Source organism: Zophobas morio, unplaced genomic scaffold, assembly GCF_036711695.1.
Source record: "Zophobas morio isolate AGI-343-1 ecotype UQ-CSIRO unplaced genomic scaffold, CSIRO_AGI_Zmor_V1 ptg000014l, whole genome shotgun sequence".
Taxonomy (NCBI): Eukaryota; Metazoa; Arthropoda; class Insecta; order Coleoptera; family Tenebrionidae; genus Zophobas; species Zophobas morio.
Genome location: NW_026972119.1, coordinates 1,721,862 through 1,748,822, shown reverse-complemented (window position 1 = coordinate 1,748,822; position 26,961 = coordinate 1,721,862). Strand labels below are relative to the sequence as shown.

The 26,961-nt window shown below is 32.9% G+C and overlaps 2 protein-coding genes and 1 long non-coding RNA gene across 5 annotated transcripts in view; 2 read left to right on the top strand and 1 right to left on the bottom strand.

The window, feature by feature from the left end:
• Positions 1-4,743: 4,743 nt before the first annotated feature.
• The window catches only part of LOC135129140 (lachesin-like), a 344,494-nt gene continuing 322,276 nt past the window's right edge, over positions 4,744-26,961 (bottom strand). Inside the window, exons 7-9 of one of the 3 annotated variants that reach the window (XM_064056231.1) lie at positions 16,042-16,190; positions 13,638-13,703; positions 4,744-6,044 (exon numbers count right to left, since the gene is read on the bottom strand). In XM_064056231.1, the coding sequence (XP_063912301.1) occupies positions 5,923-6,044; positions 13,638-13,703; positions 16,042-16,190 (337 nt within the window). In that variant the 3' untranslated portion in view covers positions 4,744-5,922. Of the gene's footprint in view, positions 6,045-13,637; positions 13,704-16,041; positions 16,191-19,946; positions 20,178-26,961 lie in introns of those variants that run through there. The other 2 variants (XM_064056232.1, XM_064056233.1) reach the window with 2 other exon arrangements.
• LOC135129138 (uncharacterized) lies at positions 13,750-16,015 on the top strand. Its single transcript, XM_064056222.1, has 2 exons — positions 13,750-15,276; positions 15,324-16,015. The coding sequence occupies exons 1-2, from the start codon at positions 13,789-13,791 to the stop codon at positions 15,336-15,338; spliced, it is 1,503 nt and encodes a 500-aa protein (XP_063912292.1). The 5' UTR covers positions 13,750-13,788; the 3' UTR covers positions 15,339-16,015.
• LOC135129147 (uncharacterized) lies at positions 17,739-18,376 on the top strand. The gene is made up of 3 exons (XR_010280517.1): positions 17,739-17,955; positions 18,010-18,192; positions 18,249-18,376. It is a non-coding gene; the product is annotated as an uncharacterized LOC135129147 (long non-coding RNA).

Here is a 26,961-nt window from a genome sequence, read left to right as displayed (position 1 = left end):
TTGATTTCAAATTGGAAATAGCATCAGAAACATCAGTTCTCAAATCAATATTACTCAGTTGACCCAAAAAATCAGAATCACAAACAAATATTCTGCCATCATCAATTGTATAAACAGAAGAGAAATAATTTGCAAAAAGACTAAATATTTCGTTTCCACCCGTAGCATACTGCATATCTACTCGTAGCTTCATTTCTGTTGGAATGTTGGTGTCATTCCTATTCTTATCGCGAACAAATTTTCAAAAAAAATTTGGGTTACTTAAGGTGTTGCAGTTGTCATCAGAAATATAACAAGAATATAGCTGTTTAGTCAGCTATTTATATTGAGCCCTTAGAGATTTAAAAAATAAATAATCTTTATGTTTGCTAGTTTGCTTATGGTTAATATGAGTTGCTTTTTTTCGCCTACAAATGAATTTGAGTTCACTGTTGGAACCATCTAGGATGATAACTATACTCTGGACGGCGAAGAAATAGGGTTGTAAAACCGAATGGGCTGTCCTTGTTGCGCATAAGTGTAATACGCAGAAGACATGTTTACACTGCAAAATATTTTTTGCAGAAGTATTTTTCGTAGATATATTGTTGGTTGCCTATGACAGGATAACAGAATTGAGTGTTTTACACAAAGTCATTTATTCTATTAACTAACCTTGTGTTTTACATATACCGTGAGGTTTTTTTGTCGGAAAATAGGACCAATGTTAAGTTGGTTGCATACCTACTTGTAATGAATTGACTTGGACTTTTAAAAACTGAACATAAAATCTAATCGAGATTTAGGATATGTCAAAGATTGACATTTGGCACTATTGTCTTCATATTAAGGTATTGTAATAAGTACAAGTTTAAAGAACATCAAAATTTACGTTATTGACCTTTTTAAAAAAATTTCGTCAAAAATTTTACGGTAAATATCATCGTTGACATGGCCTACTCCTCAATTATTACGAATCTTGTGTGATCTTATGTTCAGTGTTTAAAAGTCCAAATTAATCCATTGGAGGATGAATATGCAGCCCAACATACTATGTTCAGAGAAAAAAAAAACTTCACGGTATATCCCATATGCTATATTCTGAAAATTATTCAAAAAACTCGATAATTTATTTTTAATATATAACCAAAAGGATACTAAGTTCATATATTATTGATTTACAAAATAAAAGATCTTATATTTTAAAAATTTATTACAAAAACTAAATTTCATCGCATGAATCATTTTCTTCCGCTAAACAACAAAACAACCGAACACACACCAACAATCACAAAAAATCATATAAAGCTAAACTAACCAATCAAACTAACTTAACTCTCGAATACGTGACGTACTTAAATATACAAAAAACGAAACTAACCTTAACTTATTTAAACCTAATCTTAAAGTAATTAACAAAAATAAAAGCCTACAACTCTAAATATGTACAAACTGGGAAAGAAAACACAAACGCGTCGCTGTCAGCTGTTGGACAACAACAAATGGAACAAATTTTCTGTTATAATTTCGGTTGTGTGTAACGTTCTCCTAGATTTAGCGCGTAGTTGTGAAGCAGCCAATAATACGAATACGTTCAAATTACGCGCGGAGGAATGAGCGTTTCGTTTACTATAATTCTTCGTCGCCCAGAGTATAGGTACCTTATTCTATGGTAAATGACTTTGAATATACTTTTACAAATCAGAAAAAATTATACATATCATAAAATATGACTACATTTTCATCTAAATTACAACCAACTAAGCAGGATTCTCAACAGACCAATGCACAATATGATTAATATCTATTCAAAAGATCACATGTGAAGTTGCCTTTAGAAAAATCAAAAACGTGCATTTCAGATGATAAAGCTGGAATAGATTTGGAGGGTACACGCCACAAGTATGGAGAGTGACTTCTAGATTAACTACTTAATATTAGTAAAGATAAGTTCCAGAAATACACCTCTCCTATTCGGAATATCGTTAACTTCTTTAATGTTCATAAAAACAAAACTCGATTTCATAACATTATGGTATTTTTACAAATAAGAATGTAAATTTACGATAAGTTCAGTTTTTTTCCAAGTATAAATGGAGGCAAGTTAGAATTATCAGCTATTATTTATGATGAATCAGGCAATTGAGCAAAAACTGATTCCAAGTCACAAAAAACAAAAACAATTTTTATACATTCGCAACAGACATCGGTGGGATGTACATTCCACCCACAATCAAATCCAACTCGTTAACTTTTAGATGGATAAAATTGTAATTACTTAAATTAATCCTTTATTAGAAATTTCACCACAGAGCCAAGATTTTGAAAGAATTAAAGTATCATAAATATTGGAATTCACATTAACGGAAAAATCGTTGATCTTAGACTTAAGACCGCTAACGTCCTGGTACTAAAAATTAGCTACTTTTTTGAAGCCTGATTCCTCGAGCTTTTTTTAATCAATAAACAGGTAGTTGCTTTTATATTTAAGACGCAGGTATATCCATTTCAGTTACCCTTTAAATTCAATCCTCACAGCATTATTAAAATCCTGCTGTATTTTCGTTAAATCTGGGTGAATATTTACGGTCAGGATTATTTTCATTAGACCGAAGAGGTTAGGTTTACTAGAACGAAACCATATTATTTTTCTGCGTTGTGTAAATGATTTCGATAAAGACAGTAGTATTTTGATACTATTAAGATCACCTTCTATTTTTTTTTGCGTAACAGAAGAAGCATTGGATTTTGGCACATTAAAAGTAAAATGTTAGTGCAACGTAATTTGCGACTTTCGAAGCAATATGATTTAAATCACAAGTAGCCAACATTTTAGTTAGATTTCTTAAATTTTGACCACACTTCATGAATGAGACGATAATTATTCTCAGCGAATGTTAACTTATCCATGACACTCTTAAAATTATCATCCATGGATTGGTCCTGCTTAATAATCTTCTCGATTTTATCGCCAGCAATAACATTACTAGTAGGAGATGCACACTTAGTACAGGTCCATAAGGACTTTTTATTGACCATATCATTGTTCTCAGGACTCACAGTTGAAACATTCGTTAGTCATTTTGAGAATAAAAGAAAGACGGAGACAATTCTTCATACCAAATGCGGCCCTTCGGGATCGACTCATAAAATTAAACAGACTGGACCACCGTAAAGTTTCTAAGAGTACAGTGGTACAGTGTAAAACAAATGAAGGTTAATGAAAAACGTCCAAATAAAAACAAGTCGTAATGATAGAAAAATAATTATTAATTAAAGGAGAAACGTAAGCAATTATAAACCTTCAAAACTCACAGAAATGGTGCGGAGTCCCAGAAAGTATCAATTGGCCAAAGTCCACGCATAAACTTCGGATTAAAACCACCATAGCCGAAAATGAGAGAGCTCATGAACAATTTGTGTATTCGATATGGGTTCAATTTAGTTCTAGGACAGTTTTCAATTTTTTTTTCTCTATACTGCTAAACTTACGGTTGAACTAATGGAATTCTTATGGAGAAGGTTAAAAGGACGGTGTCGATTTCTTCTTATCAACGAGATACTTCCTATGACTTTTTGGGAATTAGACCAGGCACAAGGCGTAAATCAATCGTTCTTACCAGGTTCTTTGTTACTTTTTGATACTTGCACAAATTTTTGATATAATTTCACAAATGTAAAATATTGAGGTGATAAATCATTTAAAAATTTTTGAAAGTACAGTTGTGAACTGGTTTTCCTAAAAACACCTGATCTATACCGTAGACAGAAATAGTTTCAACAACTGTCTGACTAATAATAATAATACAAAAAAATGAGAGTCTATAAATTATACATAATCCAGCACTCGATTGAAAATTTTATTTTTTCTAAATTAAAAAATTGTGTCGCTGGTAAGAAAAGATGTTCTTCTATACAATTTCATTTTTACAATCAAACTCGAAATAAGTCGCAAAAAATGTTGAAAATGGCCTTCATCTTGCTATAACTGCAACTGAGACTGCAACCTAACAGTTACGCTTCCACTGCCTATATCTTTGGCCAAGAAGTTTTCAAACATTTGTTTGTTATTTGTATCAGATTGTTTTAATTTCTATATAGTATTTTACATACAGCATTTTTTTTTGTGAATTTCTGAGAAATTAATTAATGAATTAGAAGTTGACAACTTTAATCAAGTTTGTTATTAGAGAATATTTTCAAGCAATTCATAATTTTACGTTTATTTTCTTTCACTTGCAAAATATAAATAAATAAATCACAAATTTGACGTTCGTACAGCAATTAAAGTTGATGGAAATGGACGGACTTAAAGCATCAATGTTAGTTACGTTTAAATATTTATTGCTCAACATTTCGCTCACAAAGTACAGTTCTTCAGAAGCAAATATAAACTTAGATAAATAATAAAGTTGGATATAGTGATTTGTTGTTATTGCCAACAACTAATAATATGTAAGACAGATGAGTGCTGCTAAATTTCTTGACATCTTTTGTTGGATAATGGACATGTAGCCACAGCTTTAACATAAAAATGAAAACATTATGTAGTTAAATTCAATGTATATTAGACGTAGAGTTGCTTAAAACGCTCTTATGGATAATTCGGGAATTAATTTTAGTAATCTTATTTATGTAAAGAATATATACTTACCTTGCTTAGTATCAGTATGCGATTATGTAGCATTTATATATAAACTTTAAATTAGGTACTTATCTGACCGTCGAGAGAATTTTATGTTTAAATTTGAAAGAAGTGCAACATTTAAATAAGAAAATTTATTAAGGGTGAGCAAAGTAAACAGTAGTTTCGTACATAATTTACATATATTTGCGTACATTTATCCTATATTCATTTTGATTTGGCACCATTTGAATACATAATATCTATACTTACTAACTTCGATTTCAGGAATCTATTAATTTTACAAATGTATTATTTGCGAGTTATTTTAATATTATACATAAACTAATTAGTATGTTCCATATCAAATTAATACAGTTTCTATCGTTCATAACTATTTACAGTTGATTTATACAAACTTTTACGAAATCCATACAATGTTACTTAAATATAATCCTACATTCACAATATTTACAGTATAGTACATTATTTAAAAAAATAGAAATTTTAAAATGGGACTGTGGATTTCTAATTTTACAAATTGACTTAAGTTTTTGTTAAAGGAGTACCAAATTTTAAATAAAACAACTGGTACTTCTTTAAAATGGACACTTTGAGATATTAGTTTTCGACGTTGTTTATAAATTTAAGCTTATGAATTAGACTTTTTATAAGTGACGCTATGGGATGTTTTGATGAAATATCGAACGAATCACTTAATTGTTGCCAAGGTAATTAATTAGGTGGATGATGGTTAGTTTCCCCTTCGTATTTCTTGTGACGGAAGCAGAGGGTAAATGTATCTAATGACAAAAACATCCCTTTGATTACCACTGATTAATTAAACATGATATCGGTTGTTCAAACAGACGATGTAGACACACACCTCCATAATTAATGTCATTAAAGTCTTTCACATAATAAACAAATGTATATTTACTTTCTATCTCAAAATGTCCTAGCGTCATATAAACAGCCAAAATACAACAAATCCATATCTCTGCCTCACAAAAAAGAACAAATCAATGTTACCAGCAACTGTAATATGGAAATATATAAAGTCCTCGCTGTAAGAATATCGGAAGGAAAGAGTTCGCGGTATGATTGATCCAAATTGAAAAGCGCCATTCGTACGTACTGACATGTATTAAGAAGCCTGAAAGGCTCTTCACAGTTTTTTAAATGATGGATGGATATAATGTTATTGAGTTTTTGTTAATGTCGCTGCACTAAAACACTCGTTTTGAAAGTTCACAAATGTCCTTTCTGACAGGCAGGTAATTTTTCATTGATTCTCAAACGATCTAATGGTTACTGCGTCACCGAAAAATGCTCAGAACCAACATCGTTATTATGGCAAGAAAAAATGGACGTGCTAGAACTGCTGAAGAAAATGCATCATTGCTCCTCGAACGATGCCCTCGAGCCGGTTCTGCCAGACCTAAAAAATAAAATACCTTGATTACTGTCGTAGTCGCACTGATATATGTTTCAATTTATTTGGTTTGAAAATTGGCATATATTGTTTAGCTCAACGATATTGGCGTTGCTCATACAAGGCATGCCATTTAGCTATTTTATTAGTGGCAACGTTACTACCTCAACAAAAACTGTATTAAAATTGGTGCTGGATTTGCAAATTGTCTTTATTATCCTTAACTATTTAAAATAGGGGCGAGAAAGGCAGCAACAAATTTTGCGGTAACATAGCGATCATAACTGAATACGTATGGCCATATTTTTTTGTATAAAATTCTGTAGTCTGTTATTAAATAAAACCTATTTCTTCATCATTTCAAATTATGCATTCGCTTTTAAAAAAATGTATATGTATATATCTTAGCTTAAAACTGAAGAATTTTTAGAGCATTAGTTATCAAATAAATTCCACTTGAAAGCCACCTTAGCAACTCCGATCACTGGCTTGTGGTTGCTAGAAATATTTGTTGTGTTCTTATCAGGTTTAACATTATTTCGTAATTAAAAAAATTGGTAGAAGGTTATTTTGACAGAACTTCCATCGTAAATATATGTGTGTAATGTTAAAGTAAATGTAAAGAAACGCGCTGCGCGTACGTTTCAAATGAGTTTTCCCTTAAGGAAATTTTGTTATGACGTCATCAACAATTTTGCAAAGAACATATGACTTTGGATAGGTGTAGTGTAATACCAATGAGAACAGTATTGTATTCCCAAATTTTCGGGAAAATGCAGTGGGCCGTTTATAAATGAATAAAATCACCCTGTATAAGCAAATTAAAAACTTTTAATGCAATGATTAATGACAAGTATAGACATCAACAATTTTTTGATGGGGATAAATATATATATTTTGGTTAAAAATTTACCATGCTTACGAAAAATTTAAAACGTCTGCAAGATTTAAAAGCACTGAGTTGTGCAGTTCCTGATTTAATCAATAAAATAGATTGATCCTTTCATTAATTTTTTTACTCAGCCTGTATAAGTAATTCTTAAATCTATGAGTGTGTTGATAAATCACAAGTATACAGTTATAATATTTTGTTATTTATTCGAAAAAAATGCAAAATGACGTAATCAATTTTTTGGGATGGGATAAAGGAATAAATTTTGCTTAACAATTTACCATGATTACGATAACTTTAAAATATTTCTAAGATTTCACTGCATTCGGTTTTGCCGTTTCAAAGTTAAATTGCAAAATTTTGTTATACGGTTTTAATTTTTTTGACGTGACAACGTCTTATAAATCGATGGAGCCGGCTGCACGCTCGAAAAAGCATGACTCATACGCCGTTACCTCGCTCTGAGGCGTCCCATGTAAGGCTTGAAGTGCAAGCGAGAACGCGGAACGAGCGACAAAGAGGCACAATCGGCCTTCGCGTTCGGCAGCGTTCGCCATCCGTCTCTCTCCTACTTGAGTGAGCGATGCGTCTGCGTGGACAGCTGCTATATTATAGTACATTTACATGTTTTGGTCGAGTATCAAGTGCAGTGAAAAGTGAATGTAGTGTCAATTTTGACGTGACAACGATAATATTTTAAGAATTTTATTTAAATTGTTTCGAACGACGATTTATTTTGCAGAACTGCTTACAAACGCACCATGGAAAAAAAGCTTGACAAACCAGAGGATGTTACGAATAAGCCTTTACCTTCAATGAGTGAACCCATGGAGGTTCAAGATGCTGTAGCATTTACTTTAGCAACGCCATTCGCGCAGCCAATAATCGCTGCTTCAAAATCAAAAGCCCAAAACCATTCCATCAGTATTTTCTTAAGACGTTGTCACGTTCAACTATCGTCAGTAAACCGACTTTACAGACAACCGAGTTTTTTTCTCTAAAAATCTGGATGTCCAGGGTGAAAATTCGACACGGATTCACACATCCACAAGTGCAGGAGTATATTATTTTATAAAAAAATTTTACTATTACAAATTTTGGAGATGACATCATCCCTTAGGATGCTTGCCCGGAGAGCTAGAGGCGTGGGGTTCGAATCCCACCGAGGCACAATATTTTTCTCCGCTTACCTACAGAGATGGTTAGTCAATTTTTCTTTAGCGATTAACCATCTATCATGATATTCCTAATATACATACAAAATTTGACAATATTTGGTCCAGTACTTTAGGAGATAACGTATGTAATAAAAATGGATACAGATAACAGACAGACAGACAGACGGAAACAGGCGACCCATTTTTTCATATTCTAGAGGTCATGGCACGTCGAGAAAATATGTATGAAAGTGACAATTCGCCCGAAGGACTCAATTACTATATTTCCTTAGCCAACGCTCGGGAAGCAAAAATTGGTCGAATGTCATTTTGACAGAACTTTTTTGAAAAATTACAAAATTTGATTTTGTGAATTTGATTTTATTTTCTATGAGAACTCCTGTAAGTTAAACTAAAGGTGTGTACGTAATGTTAAAGTAAATGTAAAAAAGCGTGCTGTGCGTGTGTTTCAAGTGAGATCTTCATTAACAAAATTTTGTGATGAAGTCAATAAATATTTTTGCAAGGACACGTGTATTATTTTGGATAGGTGTAGTATAATACTAATAATAAATAAAAAATAACAGTATTGGATTCCAAAATTTTTGGAAACATGGAGTTAGTCGTTCTTGATTTAATCAATAAAATAAACTCATTAATTCAATGTGCACATGCAATTCTAAAAAATATGAATGGAATGATAAATCACAAATATAGATTCATCATACTTTGCACATTTTAGATAGGATTTATTTGTTAAAATTTTACACTGTTCTATTAAAAATTTAAGGGTAATGACGTTTCTTGTATGTACTTCTAATAACAAACCTTGTTCAGATAGAGTAAAATATAAGTCAGGGTTAATATTTGTTGACAAAGTTTTGATGTGATTTCTGAATAATTTTATGCAAAATGTGTAAAATAATGTGCTAATTAATCCCTCCATATTTTCCATTTTAAGATACAGGTATCTCAAATGAAAACCCGCGGCCTTATTTTGAGAACGGATAAAAATACTGAAATTCTATACACCATTGTTTCAGCTTGAAGAGGGAAGCTAAATGTAGTAGTTAGTGTCGCAATGCAAACGTATAATTGTCAGAATTGGGATTAAGTCGACGTTGAGTGGCAGACTTGATTTCCCCCACCACGTCTCTGAGTTACTGTGCTCTTTTGCCTTATTCCTAATTTCTCAACCCTGCTCCTGAAGACGCCACTTACGAAAGTGTGCGAAACGTTGAGCCCAAAAACTCAATTGACACGGTCCCAACCCGGAAAACGATCATATATAGAACATATTATTATAAATTGATCGTATTTAAAATATATGTCCACCCATAAAAAGTAAGTTTGAAACATTCTTTTTATAATTTTTTTGGAACGTTGACCACTAGAAGATATATAGGATGAGTTTATAATACTGGAACCCTGACCAAATTTCAATGCAACACAAAATACATATCTCATATGTAACTCTTCATGTATTTTATTTTTCTAAAATGTACAAACATAGTTATTTAGTAGTTAATTTTGACTTTCACAATAATTCTATTTGTCAGTTTTGAGTTCCAATAAGTTTTTAGTCTTAGCGATAAGATGAGGGTTAAATACACGAACGATGAAAAGGTTGATATGACCTTGCTTTTTGGAGAATGCGGAAAAAATGCCGCCATCCGACCAAATCTTTAGGTGTTTAGAAAAAACGTTAAGACAAAATTGGCCGAAAGAAACATAGAGGACTTACTGCTACTGGTGCCGAAAATGAAATTCGTGTAATTGAAGCCGTACACAATGATCCGCATGTGAGCCAAAGATTTATAGTACGACACGTACGAATATATCAATCTTCCGTTTTAAAAATTTTGAGAGCGAATAAGTTCCACCCTTACCATGTCACATTAGTACAAGATCTAAATGAAGAAGACTTTCCCAGAAGAATACAACTTTGCAATTTTATGCAACATCAACTAGAGTTGGACAACAATTTTTTATTCAAAGTTTTGTTCAGCAATGAAGCAAGATTTGGCAATAACGGGGTTGTTAATCGTCACAACTGTCACTATTACTCCCAAAATAAGCCAGACTGGATCAGAACAGCTCATCTTCAAAATGTTTATTCCATAAATGTGTGGGCCGGTATTATTGCAGAGTACGTAATTGGCCCATACTTCTTCGAAGGCAAAGTAACAGATGATTTTCCGGGGTTATTAGAAAATGTTCCTTTCAACCTCCGACAAGAGCTGTGGTTTCAGCAGGACGGTGCACCACCTTTTTATCACAGAGTCGTTAGGGACTATCTTGATGAGACGTTTGCAAATAAGTGGATTGGCAGAGGCGTTATTATAATACTCACCGTGTATTTTACGTATCGGAATGTATTCTGATATTACAGGAAACTTAATATTACCTAAAAATTGTAAGTATTAACGTTAATAATATCATGTAAATAACAAAAATTGCCGCAATGTTGATGGGAGGTAGTTTATTATAATCGCCTGATATTCAATGTAGTATATACCTGGTACAAAAACTTTTCGAATTCCGTCTGTCTTTCTAGCTGTCTGCCTGTCTGTCTGTTTGTCTGTCTGCCGTCTGTGACAAATTTTATATGTGTATTATGAATATAATGTAGATAATAAAACACTAAACAAACTTTGTCTAATCATCTCTACCAACAATGTGATGACGTCACTCCAAAATTGTACATAGTAAATGGGTTTTAAATTGTAAAAAATAATATAGATGTACACATCGCACTGTGAGAGCAATACTCACGTAAGTCAAAATTTGCCGAATTCTTAAATTTATCATTAATGCATAAAAAAGTTAATGTAGTTTTAGTATACGTAAGTATAAACGGTTTTAATAGTTGCGTAATGCTCAGATTCATCAAAATGTTTGTATTGCATTTCCGAACTTTACGTGTGCACTTAATGCAAGACTGCCGTATCTCAAACCTAAGTGAAATGCAAGTAAGCTGTGAAGCTATGAGATTTCAGTCGATGTTGATAATAATCGATACTCCTACACATTTAGGTACAAATTGAATACAACAAATGCAATGTCTTCTGATATAGTTAAGAATTGACCGAAAACATGGAAATCAATTTTTCTTTGAATGGGAAAGGTAGGAAAGTTAATTAGCGCGAAATAAAAAATTAAAAATTTGTAAAAAAGTCCGATGGAATTTTGTAACTTCGTATAGAAAGGAAGTATATCAGGAAATAATAGTCAATCAATTCCCGAACATCACGACAACGGCGGCATCAGACTTAAATGAAAATGGTTAAACAATATTTATGAAGGTCGTTTAGCAATAAGTAAAAAAATACGATGGACTGAATCAATTATGACAGAAACAGAGAGACACTTTGAAAGACGTCTGTAACGGAATTATTTTCGCGTGAAAACGTTTATTAATTGCCAAACTTATAATCAAATGATGACAAACACTATTTACAACAACAGCTTCCTTTATTATTTTTTTTTAAGAAAATATCGTACTTGGTCTGTTTCCGTTATTTTGTTAAATTAAATTTAATTCTGCGTTGAATTGTCTTCTTTTTTGTGCTAATTTGTACATCATGTGTCAATAGTGAATGATTCTTTAATAAAATACCGATCACTAGTTACATTAATAAGTTTTAAAGTGGTTTTGCGAAATTTTTCAGGGTGGCCGGTTTTTTTTGCCGGTCAGTGTAGATGTTGAATGACTTAATACTGTGATCGTTTTGTGTTTTGTTATATTTTTTTCATTACAATGTGTTGCTAGTTTGCTCTTGTCTTAAATTAATTAACATGCAAGCCAAAATATTTGATATGGTGTACCAGTGCAATAGTCACGTAAGTCAAAATTTCTTGTTTTCTATAACGAGTAGAAGGTTCTACTCTAAATGAATAAAAACACGATTAATAATAGATTGACAATACGACTGTAATGTATTTCGAAGCCTTTGGTATTTAAGATACAAATAATATATAAAAACTTGGGAATTTTAAATCATCATTACTCAAAACACGCTGGTTTTGAGTTACGTGAGTATTGCTCTCACAGTGCGACATGTAGTTTATGAATCCGTGTTGAGTTTTTACTTGAGACATCTAGAGTTTTGGAAAAATATCAAAATTGTATACATTTTTTAAGCGAAGCAAGTATTGTAATCGAATACTTTTACGTTTTCTCGACCTTTCATGGCCCCTAGAGCACAAAGAAATAAGTCTGCCGTTTCCGTCTATGAAAATTTATTTGTTTATCCTATCAAAAAAACTGATGAGGTTATTTAGAAATTTTGTCGATAAATCCTATTTAGGCTATAATTGTGATTTATTATTGCATTCATATTTTTTAGAATTACTTATACAGAGTGACAAAAAAAAAAATGAACGAGTCAATTTATTTTATTGTTTACATCAGGAACTGTAAAACCGGAAGCTTTGAAATTCTGCAGACATTTTGAAGTTATCGTAAGAATGATACATTTTTATTTTGTTTATTCCTCTCCAAAATTCATGACGTCATCTCAAAACTTGTGATTTATTAGTGCAATCATGTTTGTGAGAATTGACTTACAGTGACTATTATTATTAGTATTAAATTGCATCTATCCAATTTGATGTAACTATGTACGTGTCCTTGCAAAAATTTTGTAAAAAAAATCCACTTGAAGCCAACGCGTAACACGCTTCTTTACATTTGCTTTAACGTTACATAAATATCTTTAGTTTAACATATAGGGGTTGTCTCAAAAAAATAAAATTTTATAATGTTTTGAAAAAGCTGGATATTTTATTGTAGTTCAAGGGCAAGGAAGTTCTGTCGAAATAATTTTCATCTATTTTTTTTACTGGTCATAAGTGACGGTATACCGTTGATAATATATATTATCGTTTGTAGTAACAGAGGCATTACAGTGAAAGTTGGTGCGAATACCTTTAAATTTTATTCAATAAATGGAATAGTTTATTAAAATTTTGTTCTTCATTCTTTGTTATTCAAGATTTTTTGTCGCCCATAACAAGGTCATTTGTCGGTACTAACACCTAATTCAATAACAGCACAGTCGTGTAATGTTTTATAGGTCTGTACAGTTATTGAATTAAAGGACTCGGGAAGCATCCATTTATCCGATCACTTAGCATCCATTTGTTTCAATTACAGCAAAATTTCAAATGATCTAACATTATTGTTGACATATCAGTAACACGCCGAAGTAGCTAGCTACTCGCATCGACTATAAAATTAATTAAAAGTCAATAAAATGGAACGTATCGTAAAACCGCCATTTTTTATCCAATCTTAGGAGAAAGGAAGGCATCCTCTTCGAGGATTTAAATTACTAAAAAACTCTTTTCACCAGACTATACTTTAGAAACCGGAACGTGTAATATGAATAATTCGTTTGATGAAATTGGACGTAAAAAACATTCTGGGAACAAATGGAACGTGATATTTAAGTTTTATGTTAAGAGGATGTTGCTCGTCGGCAAAATTCCTCTTTATAGTTTTATTTCGAATAAAAAATGGCATGCAATTCAGGCTACGAAACTCACTTATTTGCTTACCTCCTACTATGCTCACATGGTTATCGGTAGGTCCACCTGGTCCAACTTTAATTTCTGAAATAGATTGTTTGAATTATAAACAGTTTGTAGCAACCGAGCAGAGTTATGACATTTTTGGCATTTATTTGACATCAAAAATATGAATCAAAAGAATAAAAATCAGTCTTTGGACATCCTTTTACAGGATAGCATTAAGGTGCAATCTATTAATTTAACAAAAAAAGTCTTCCGTTGTCGCAGTTCTGAAAACAGTGTAGTAATCAACAATGTGTCTTCAAAGCCGGTTAAAACTACGAAAAGTGTTCAAAAAACAGCACGAAAACTAGCTAAATATCCGATAAGTAATATTCCATTGGGTTTAGAAGAGAAAGAATCCAGATTCAGGCAAGATAACATTAAGAAAAAGTCTTCAACATTGGAGATTCTCGAAAAACTGAAACAGATAGATGTGCAGACACAAAACACTGATGTTTTGGAGCAAACTAATGATGAGATAAAAATCGCGCATAAACAGCTTCAGGAACTTCAGAAACTTATTGCTAGAAAATTAGAGGAACAAAAATCGGAAACTGACGAAGATGTTAAAAAAGAGATCAAACATAGACAACATTCAGTAATAAACAACGACAGCAGACAGTTAAATAGACTGCAAAAGAAGTATTTGAATAAGACAAGAATTCGTTATAAAACTTTACAAGATGTGGAAAATTTAACTTTAGCCTACGTTGATAAGCGAAAGAAAAATGAAATAGACAAACAGGAAAAGCAAAATGAAGTGAAGGTATTGTATTCCAATACAAATAATGAAAAAACACACGGTTTTCAACCCTCGATTAAGAAAAAAACTCTATCTCTAGAAAAAAAGAAACCACGATTAGAAGAACGTCAAAATGTATACAAAAGAAAAGTTGAAGATTTTCGGTCAGCATTGGTTAACAAATCCCAAGATAGATTAAAACCTCTTTTAAGGCGTGATCATTTTCGACAAGATCTAAGATTCAAAAGTGCCACTGAAAAAGAAATTAATAAAATAAGATACTTGTTGAAGTCTGAACATGGTTTTGATACTAAAGTTGGAAGTACCACTAGTGAAGTTGTAGAGATGGACAATAACGAAAAACAGTTGAAATCCGTACTGAAAAGTTTTTCATATTCAGCAGATTATAAAAAAAACACAGTAGGCAGAAAATATCCTAAATATGTAAAACCTGAGTGTGTTAGGTTACACAGTAAACTTCGCAAAGCACGATTTCAGGATCCTCGGTTAGAAGATTCTATTTTAAATTGCGATAACTTTTCTTCGTCAGCAGACTCATATAATTTTGATTTGCCAGATGAATCTAGTGAAAACATAACGGCTATTTCAAGCAATGTAAATAATAATCTAATTACTTTGCCGAAAACTGTGCAGAACGGATGTTCACAAGCTGATAATTTTAGTTTTGGACAAAGACATAATAGAAACCTGAATAGATCAAAATTGGATGGATCTACATCAACAGTGGATAGTGTATCAATGAAAAAGAGAGAAAAAACTTATATGGATGGCAAAAGAAAATTAAATTTGCTACTCTACGGAAGGGACAAATTACCTGAAGAATTTGATGATACCGATCTGGCGGATTCGGTATTAAAATCAGCTTATTTGTCGAGAGAGTTTAATGTCGGTTTTAGAAACGCAGTTTCTAGTATGAACAGAGGACAAGCAGAAGACGGGAAAAGTATGCAGTTGTTAGAAAGTGTGGTACACAAGTTTCGAAACAAACTAGAACCTACCCAGTTAGTAAAGTTAAGAGGACGTGATCAGAAATTGTATACAACATTAAATAGCGCCTTGATAGATACCCTATATACAGAAATTCAAAAATAAATCCTTATGTAACTGTCACAATTGGAAATAAATTATTTGTAGATAAACCAGGGTAAAAATCTGTTCGGTAGTTATCTTATATAATACATACCTTGAGCTTCCGGTCGGTTATCGAGTCACGAAACCCTGACGAGTTGTTTAGCCAAGAATTAAATGCGTTCTAGACAAGTAAATTATCTTTTAATCCTTTATGTTTTCATGGATCTCGGGTTCAAGGTAACTCCGATAGAGTCAATTAAAGAAATGAAAGAGTTTAAAAAGTTCCATTATCTTGGACTCGACCCGCTTGAAGGTGGAGAACGGAACGAACGTTGAATTGAAACAATGGACTATTATATTGAAATTCCTCTTTTAAACGATCTATCACCCTGTACAAACAGCAATAACTTCAACGAGGACAACAGAATGAATCGAGGAATAAAACGAAGGTAGATCAGGAAGAAGGTTAGATTAATGCTGTCTTTATCCCGATTCATATTTAATCGATAAAGGTTCCACGTAAAACTATATTTCTACACTAACCGTATAATCTGAGGGTGCCTTCAGCTTTGCCGAGCGAATTAGTCGACACACAGTTGTATTTTCCAACGTCATTTGTAGAGAAAAGTCGAATGATTAGCAACATATAGGCTTTATATCCGATTCGTTCTTCTTTTATCGTATACTTGCTCCTGAAAAAAATTCAAAATCAACTGGTTGTCGATTTGTTAATTAATGTAATCAAACCTTCACTTCTTGTTTTAAAATAAATTATTTTTTTTCTCTAGCTAATTTCTTTAATTATATTGTGATCCCCTGATCCTGGTGCTCCCGAGCCACCATTTACTCCCGCTTGACTGTCAAAATCGCTCTTTCCATTATCCACATCCGCTTTTCACTGACATTCAAAATAATGAATTTGAGATTAAATAACGAAAAGAGCTATGGGAAATGTGAGTTCGGAATTGTAACAAACGCTAAAAATTTTGGTAATATGACTTTTGTTTAGTGAATATGAATAAGAGAGAATTAATGTTTTTGTTGTTACTGGTATACACAAGCAGGTTCAGTTGCATACAAGGAACGAGAAAATACAGAGCATGTAGCATTAGATTCTAAAGTACATCCTTAATGGTGTTTAGAGTTTACGTTTGAGTTAACACTGTTTTATCAACTGCTGATGTTTCCCGAAATGTGAAATAGGAGCTTTTGTGTAATAATAAGCGAATGTGTAAAGGGTGCGATGTTTCTGAAGTAGGTAGGTATAGTGTCTGTTTTTTATCTTTATAGTTTTAAGATATTTATTAGTATTAACTAATACAGCCTATTATTGAAAGGTACGTACAAAATAAAATCGGCAATTGGTCTCGAAGTATGGGTGTTAAAAGTTAAAAAAAGTTCAGGTAAAAGTGTTCTCCTTTTACAGATAAAAATTATTAAAATTTATGTCCAAATTCGTCTCTGATAAAAAGATCATCTTTCGTTTCTATAGCAACATTTAGTCTTGACAAAAGTTTTATTCTTACAGTTGCTAGGACTTACTAAAATAAATTAATTTTACCTATTTATCCTTCAGTAGCGTCTAAAAAGGTTGGATAAGGGTTAATTCTCCCCTCATAATTTTGATAACACAAAATAAGTTTTTCCGACTTCTTAGACTTCGCGAAGAACTGTCCATTTTGTTGTACGTACCTTTCAATAACACCCTGTATAATAGGAGTATTTTTGAGAAAGAAATTAATAAAACTTCAATCAAAATCTGTTAAGTCGCCACCTTTGGTTCTTATGGGATTTAGTAACTTTTCAGAACGTAATGTGTCTATTATTAGACAGATTAGACCTATTGTTATCAAGTCTTAAATATAACTTGTCCACAACTTGCTGGGTAACGCAAGAGTAGTTTCTTGAAACAGTTTAACAGGGCCGGCTCTAACAGACCAGGCGCCCCGATACAACGTACTGCTTAACGACCTCTAAAAATTATAGTAATTATTGGCAAATCTAGCTTTTTCGAAAAATCATAAAATTTGATTATGTGAATTTTATTTTTTTATGAGAACTCTTATATTGTAAAATAAATACAGGGTGCCGCATCCAAGTCTGGATATAGGGAATTAACATGCGAATTGGTTTTTATTTTATAATATCTCCCCAGATCACTTTAAAGCTATTATTGAGTGATGGCTTTATGGAGGTCGAAGAGGGCTATCGGCCAGTATTTTTTTCAAATCGTTGCATCGCGCTCATTCACTGTAAAAAGGTTTTAAAAATCGTATTTTGAAATTCGCGCCCGATCCGAATTGTCGCGAAGTGTTCCGTCGTACTGTCGAAGTTCGGCGATCGCGTATTTTCATTACCCATGCAAAATTCAAATGTCAAAGTGAAATTAGAAATTATTCTCATCAGAAATCAACGAACAAGTCAAACTGAATTATTTTATCCAGTGTGATGATTATTGTAAGACAAATTAAACGGAATAAATGCACAAATTGATCCATTCATTCGTCATAGTGCGCGACCCCGTCAAACGAGCCATCTCGAACTACAGTCAGACCGTATCCAAAAAGCCCAAGATGAAGACTTCAAGACTTCGAGCAGCTGGTCTTCCTCAAAACCCCATCAAAGCCCATCGGCAGCATTGCGACATTTTCTGGGAGCCCTCAAGCTAGGAATGTACTCGGGCTGCTTCACTCAGTAATCACTGAACGACTCAAATTGAATTATTTTATCCAATATGACGATTATTGTAGGTCAATTTAAACGGAATAAATGCACAAACTGCACAAAATATTTTATTAGGTTATGCTATGTTCTACTGCGATTAGATGAAAAAGCGGGGGCCTGCATGTTCTTCAACAGTTAATTTAATTAGTAGGTAATTTGGATAAATTTCGCCCTTTTTTTTGGAATCACTAAAGATTGGAAGTCAATTGATTTTACATTCGTTAAGCAGGGATGGATTTTTTGCCTCCATGAAGCATCTTCATTACAGGAAATTTTTGAGAGAGAAATGTAGAACATTGACTCATCAACATTTTAAAGTATTTTTCTCTATTACGAATCTGTTTTGAGATTCAGAAAGTTTTGTATTACTGTTTTATTTGTTTATTGTGTTAACAACAACAAAAATAAAAATAATATTTCGCAAAATAAAGTTACATTTATTTTCAAAGGTGATAAAAATTACATAAAATCAGGTGGGCACGTTTTCTAGGGATCTTAAACGGATGAGATAGAAGAATTTCAAAAAGCATCATGACAAAAAATTGAAGCCTGAGGACTACTTCTCACATAGAGTTTTACGAAGGAACGCTTGAGAGAATCTAGGCTGATGGAGAGCTTTTGAGGAACATTTGTTTTACTGACGTTCATTTGGTCTTAAGGGAAGTTATAATCGTCAGAACGATCAAATTTGAGCATTACACAACCCTCACGTGGTCCATGACCTTCGTTATCAATGGCGTGCAATTGTCAGTGTATGACTGGGGCTTCTAGGACATCATGTCATTGCACCTTTTTTCATCGAATCCGGATTGAATGCTCAGAAGTAGGATAATATGCTAGCTCAGCAAATACTTCCTGGGACTCGAAGGGTGCGGCATCTGCAGCAGGTATTTTACATCCAGGACCAAATCTCCAGCCATACAGTTCGCATAAATGTTGTTTATTTGAACCAGTATTTTTCCGCAATGTTGGAATGGAAAGTTTGCACCGCCCCATTGGCCTGTGCAATCGCCGGATATAAACCCCTGAGAATTTTTTCTTTGGAGATTTCTTCACGACCATCTGCATTCAGAATGAATGCCAATGATCATTATGCGGACATATTTTTTCAGAAGAAGTGATGGAGTGTTCTCATTATCTTTATATTTTATTTTATTTTAGTTTTAATTGTAAAGTCTGAATTGTATTTATTTTTGTCCTGTTAATGGATTTGTATCTGTTGGGCAAATACATATTATTATTATTATTATTATTCAGACAAGCTATACAAACAGAGAAGCGCTGAAACAAGCAATCCAGCAATATTGTCTTCAGATTTCAACTAAAATGCTGATCAACACGCGTAGGAGTTTTGAAGATTGGCTTACTTACTGTACAGCTGCTGAGAGCAGTCTTTTTGAGCAATTCTTGAAAATAGTGCAATACTTCTCCAGATTCGTACAATATTTCATTACTTCATTCATCAACAATTGTTAAGTTTTGTTATTTGTAGTTATCTAAATGGTTCATTAAAAGGTCCTCTTCAAAAGCGCCAGCTATTTTGATGGTAAATCTTATCATCACACAATAAGAAAAGCGGGCCCTCGCTTTTTCATCTAATCGCAGTAGAACATGGCATTTTAATGAGATTTTAGTAATAAAGACTCGATCAGCACCAGCTACATAACCTAATAAAATACTTTGTGCAGTTTGTGCATTTATTTCTTTTAAATTGACTTACAATAATCGTCATATTGGATAAAATAATTCAATTTGAGTCGTTCAGTGATTACTGAGTGAGGCAGCCCGAGTACATTCCTAGCTTGAGGGCTCCCAGAAAATGTCGCAATGCTGCCGATGGGCTTTGATGGGGTTTTGAGGAAGACCAGCTGCTCGAAGTCTTGAAGTCTTCATCTTGGGCTTTTTGGATACGGTCTGACTGTAGTTCGAGATGGCTCGTTTGACGGGGTCGCGCACTATGACGAATGAATGGATCAATTTGTGCATTTATTCCGTTTAATTTGTCCTACAATAATCATCACACTGGATAAAATAATTCAGTTTGACTTGTTCGTTGATTTCTGATGAGAATAATTTCTAATTTCACTTTGACATTTGAATTTTGCATGGGTAATGAAAATACGCGATCGCCGAACTTCGACAGTACGACGGAACACTTCGCGACAATTCGGATCGGGCGCGAATTTCAAAATACGATTTTTAAAACCTTTTTACAGTGAATGAGCGCGATGCAACGATTTGAAAAAAATACTGGCCGATAGCCCTCTTCGACCTCCACAAAGCCATCACTCAATAATAGCTTTAAAGTGATCTGGGGAGATATTATAAAATAAAAACCAATTCGCATGTTAATTCCCTATATCCAGACTTGGATGCGGCACCCTGTATATGTATGTAACGTTAAAGTAAACGTAAAGAAACGTGCTGGGTGTACGTTCCAAATGAGTTTTCCCTTAACAAAATTTTGTGATGACGTCATCATCATTTTTGCAAAGACACGTATATCACTTTTGATAGGTGCAGTGTAATACTAATGATAACAGTATTGTATTTCCAAATTTTCGGGAAAACGGAGTGAGCGATTCCCGATTTAATAATATTTTGCATATTTCAAAGAGCATTTATTCGGCAAAATTTTGAGATGACGTCATAATTTTTTTTTTTGGGAGGGAATAAACGAATAAATTTTGCTTAACGATTTGCTATGATTACCATAACTTAAAATATTTACAAGATTTCAGAGCAATCGGTTTTGTAGTCTCAAAGTTATATTGCAAAATAGACTTGTAACCCAGAAATGCAGTCATAAATCTAGTACCTTTTGTCGGTATTGATCTAAAGGTCCAATTACCTAACCTATAGGCGCACTCCCTTTTAATTGTTACAGTTTACAGTCAAGTGCCAGGAATTGACTTCTTTTGCGCTGTGTTGGTGAACCACTCCCCATAGTGAAATGTTAAAATTTAGCTTTTTCTGAAAAGTTTTTGATGGGCGCCTCGGTCACGGGCGCCCCGATGCGGTGCATCTTTCGCTTACCGTATTGAACCGGTACTGCAGTTTAACATCATCTTTTTAAAATTATGGTGAAATTTTTCATCATGTATCATTAAAAATCAATATCTAAATTATTTATGAAAACTTTGGAGCGCGGTTTTCACCAGTTCAGCTCATTAAACTCTATAAATTGTATGGGAAACATTGTCTTTTTTTTTAATAAGGTGCAGTTTCTTCGACTTAAGCTGCTTTTACTGAATATCATTTGTGATGAAAAATTTCACTAAAAAGATGATGAGAAACTACAGAGGAAGTTGTGGATAGGCTATATTTAAAATTTCATAATAATAAGTGTGTCAATAATGGAGATATTATATTTTGAAAATGTATTGAAAACTCCATAAGAGCTAAAGATGGCGACTGTTCGTATTATTGTGAAATAGTTAAAAAAATGTTATTCTGTAACTGAAATAAATATTTAAGATAGTGAAACGTAATAGGAGTAATTATTATGACAATTTTTTTTCTATTAATCGTAAAGTATAAGTTTTAAATTGAACCTGTCAGTATTAGTAAATATTTTCTTAATAATTATGAAAAATGAATTTTTAAAATTACTTAGGTTTTTTATTATAACAATATTATTTATGCATCAAGGCCATAAAGAAGAACGTCTTCGGCCGATTTGAAGTTTGAGATGAGGCTGAAAAGTTCTTTTTGCTCGAGGTAACACAACGTTTTTAGGCGACCATACAGAAAAATAATTGGTTATGTGGAGGAGGAGTTTGTGTCTTGTTAAATAGAACACTTTTCAAACAGTTTTTAGTTACAAGCTGCAGTAAAAACTACGGTGTACTTCATTGGTACGTATCTACCGACCACCCGGAACCTGTGTAGTCGAAGATCAACTCCTCTTCGAGGATATGAAAGCGTTTTGCAGCCGTTACTCTAACCTGTTAATATTCGGTGACCTTCTTTTGGAAACTAACTTAATGCAGCTGGTATCATTCCCTATTCGCTTTCGTTTCGGACGAACACCTTCCGTAATAGACTTAATTCTTACGAACGATCCCAATCTTTTATGTGAAATTAGTCAACAGCCTTCAATTGGCATTTCTGACCACTGCATCATTGAAACTTTCTTACAGTATCACATTCCACCAAAAGAAAGATACGAACGATGAGAATACGCTAGGATTGACTTTGATGGTCTAAATTCTGACCTGGACAAAATAAACTGGAATTCTCTTTACCACACCGCCAACTCCATTGAAGCGTGGGATATTTTTACTAATATCTTGTCTGATCTCGTCTTTCAAAACACTTATACATTTCATATTAAGTATATTCGTACCAAGCACTGAACGAACGTGACAAAAAGAGGTCCTACAAATTTGTTCGTGGTAAGATGTTATCCAAAGTTTTAGTTCCAATTATATGCAAAAAAGACAACACACTTGCGGCTAATGAACATCAATCGGCCAATCTTTTGGCTGACTTCTTCCACAGCGTGTTCAACTCTGAACCTCATACCAACCTACCTCCTTGTTTATCATCCCATAAAGAACTGTTTCTTTCTAATACTGATTTTACTGAAGAAGTGGTTCTTGCAGAGTTAGTCAAAATTATTATTTATAGTCACAGTTTTCGAGTTTTTCAATTTTTTCTTACGATGATACACTCAATTTGTAATATACAATCATGTGACTTTTTTTTAACCCAAACATGTAGCCATTGACTGAAAAGAATTAGAGTTTAAAATAAATGTACAGTGACTTATTGTTTTATATTATGCAACTTGTCACTAAATCTATTTTGATAGTTGATTTATCATTCCTGTTCTAATAATAAGGTAACTTTTTATTGATTTTTAATAAAATTTGGGGCAACTCTATATGTACATTTTTTAATTCCTATTATTTTTATGTTCTAAAAGTATTGCAAATGTGTGATTTTGATGAATGTCGCGCAAAATAGCAGCTTCCTAGAATTTTACATTTTTAAATCTTGCTGTTACTTTTGCCATTGATTCACTGTCATATTCTGCTCAATATTTAGAACCATTATAGCGTTCGACATAGCAATTTCGATTCCTGAATACATAAAGTGAAGTGTAACGTGTAATTGCCTTTCGTATTAGGCATAATGCGGTTTAGCCCATGTGTGCGTCTACATTTCAGCGGTGTGAAAGGTTAAATATGTATTTAGCTCACGAGACTGTGTACGCCTAATTTGTTTGTTAAATTTTGCACGAAGCACCTGCTAATTGAAGTCGGTTGTGCTTTGTATCGAATTTAAATATGTACAAAAGGAGTTCTCTGTGAAGCTTATAATGAGAGCATGAGTGCCAGAGTAAATACGAATCGTTACGCTCCAAGAAAAAAACTATGTTTACTGACGGCTTGACATGTTCAGTTTTTCGTATGCAAAATTTATGAAGAGGCAATATTTACACACATAAAAAGCTTAACGGCTGTTTGGAATCAACCAGGCTCTAAAACGTGTAATTCATTTAATGAAAAGGGTTCCCGACGCCATCGAAACTGAACAATACTAAAATCAAATAAGTCACTTGAATATTTAGAATTTTTTAATTTTTAGAAAATTTGAGTATCGTGGATTCACATAGAATGTGCGTAAAGTTAAGATACTGAAGCAATTGTTCAATATTATATATTCATTCAATTGTGGTATCAAGTAATAATCCGAAAAATGGCGATCTGCAATAAATTTTACGAATTGTCTGATTCATAGCGTCAAATCTCTAAAATAAATATCCTTTTCAAAGACAAACTGGAATGACAAGCGAAATATATTAATTGTGAAAGTTCAGAGTTCTGTACTGCACATGCACCAATTAAAAATGAAAGCAGTAAGATTTAGCAATGCTTTTGTGATTTCTCATTGTCAGTAAATAAGAGAGCGTCGACATAATTAACTTCTGCGTCTCGTTTCTAGAGCATTCATCAACTTTTTCCCAATCTGTTATTACCCATATTACAGCTGAAAATTTATTTGTCATCGTGAAAATTTAATAAAGTTAGGCCGGAACCAATAAAGGTGTAAGTCTAAGCTGAAATTTTTGGAGGTAAATTGAATTTTTATTTTACCATAAATTGGCAATTTGGTGTCTAATGAAACACATTTGCATAACAAGATTATTGTTCTTGTCCTCAGAATAATCCAATTTTCTAATATGGCGGATGAGGTAACTCTGTAATTAGGTTTCTTGTTACAATATTTGAAGGTGTTGTTAACAATGGAGACTGTAAATTAAATGAGCTCGCATACGTTAATACTTACGGAATAAATATTGATGTTTTTTTGGCCCTCAGCACAAAAGTAAACACTTTTAATGAAACTATAAATTACGATTAGGACAGAGCAAATTTACATCCCGCTGCTTTTGTGCCGAGGCTGATGACGAATTTCTACGATATTTAAATTGCTGTACTAAAGGATACAAAAATTTGTGACAAAGCCATTGAGTCTCAAGTAAATTGTAGAGACTTTTCATTGCAAAAAATATTTTATGTGGCATTTCGTCGTTATCCCTGGTTGCTGAACCAACTAAACGTATATTCATTCATTTTTGTTATTTATTATGGACTGTCGATGTCGCTAGATAATAAGTTTAATAAACCAATTTTGGAATTTTAAATATCTGTAACTTGCGTCATATATTGGTGTTTTACGTTTTGCAGCATAAATTAAAACATCCACATTAACCTGACAGATTCATAATTTCTAGTCATTTGCACATTCCTAATACAGTAAAGTTTTCGTCTTAGGTTTTATTTCTGTTACTTTAAATTTTTGGACAACGATCTTGTTTTATATAACGTTTCATAACATATAGTATAAACAAAACTATGCTGATGACGTATTTAAGCTCATTCGTAAAGTTTAAAACTTCTAAAGAAATGGTAATTTGGGTAGAAATATCTTAACATGTCTCTATGATTTTTTCAAATTACATTCACAATTTATGTTTACATATGGAGAGCTCAGAGCTCAATCAGCCTAAACTTTTGGTGAGTTAAGCTGATTGAACTCTGAACCCTCCATATACACATTATGCATATGTACAGGTGTTCCAATAAATAAAAAAATTGGTCGAAAGTTGTTTCGACAGAACTTTCTTCGCTCCTGAAGTACAGTGACACATATCCAGCATTTTAGAAATAATATTATTATAAAATTTGATTGGCATAACCAAATATAAAAAATTGGTTTAAAGAGTTTAGACAGTATTTCCCTCGCTGTGGGAAACGTGACGAGTGCATGCCTATTATAATTGCAGACCCATCTCCATAACTCCCACATTAAGTAAAATCTTCGAGAAGGGCCTTCAAGTCCAACTGACACACTATTTCTAAACAAACAATCTTTACTGTGAGACATAGTTTGGATTTAGGAAAAACAAATCCACATCACTTGCTGTGTCTCATCTCGTTTCAAAAATTAATGATGCTTTTGAGAATAATATGTAATGGGAGCTTTGTTTTGCGACTTGTCGAAAGCATTTGACTGTTTGTCTGTTGAACTACGAATACGTAAACTAGCATCATACAATATTGTTGGATCGGAATTGAATTAATTTAATTACTTGTCAAACAGAGTCAGTCAGTGGCACCGGAGAACGATCATTCCACTGATCTTGAAATCCATTCTGGTGTTCCTCAAGGGTCGGTCCTTGGACCTATCCTTTTCCTCATCTATATTAATGACATTCACAGTGCTTTTCCCGATGGTGAACTAGTCTTATACACAGATGATACTACTTTTTTAACATCAGATTTTAACGTTGCTAAACTACAACACACACTAGAAGAAAAAGAATATTGTTTAACGCACTTTTTTGCTGAGCAAAATCTAGTATTAAATAAATCTAAATAAAAAAAATGCTATTTTTCTTTAAGAATATTCTCTCCGGGGATCAATGAAATAGAATCTGTTAACTTCTTAGGAGTTCATCTAGACTCACGAATGTTGTGGTATCACCATATCAGGTTGTCAGTGAGGTCAGTAAATACATATTTTTACTAAGATCATTGCGTGAGCATGTTTTTATGCATATTCTTCTGTCTGTGTATTATGCACACATTCACTCTAAATTAACTTATAGTATTTTAGTATGGAGACACTCGGCGGCAGCAAGCACACTCTTTAAAATGCAGCGTCGTGCAATTAGAGCCATGTGCAGTCTAGCTAATCAAGATGACTGTACTTTGTATTTTAAAAAACTTAGAATATTAACATTACCCTGTTGCTACAGTTTAACATGCTTAATTTATATAAAGGAACATTTAAATGACTATTCCCCGCGTGGTGAAACACACTCTTATACATTGCGAAGTAACCATCACTTACATATAGATTTTCATCGTTTGACTAGGAGTCGCTACAGTGTTACATCAGTCAAATCCTATAATACGCTGCCGAATAACATAAAATGTCTTAATTTTAAACAATTTAAAACTGCTGCAAAATTATGCTTTTTGATAAAACGTACTATACCTTTCAAAATTACTTAAATGATGACATGGTTACTAGTTAATTTATCTCTTGTATTTACAACTATAATAATTTTGAGGAGTGTGAGCATTGTTTGTATAATGTACTAGCTGACCCTGTGAACTTCGTTTCACCTACAATTTAATTTTGAATCTGCAAAACCGAATGCGTTGAAATCTTGCATTGTTTTAAATATATGATAAGCACAATAAATTTTTATTCAAAATA

Excerpts from the sequence above, each read along its gene's own strand:
- LOC135129138 (XM_064056222.1), top strand. The coding sequence starts at position 13,789 with ATGAATCAAAAGAATAAAAATCAGTCTTTGGACATCCTTTTACAGGAT.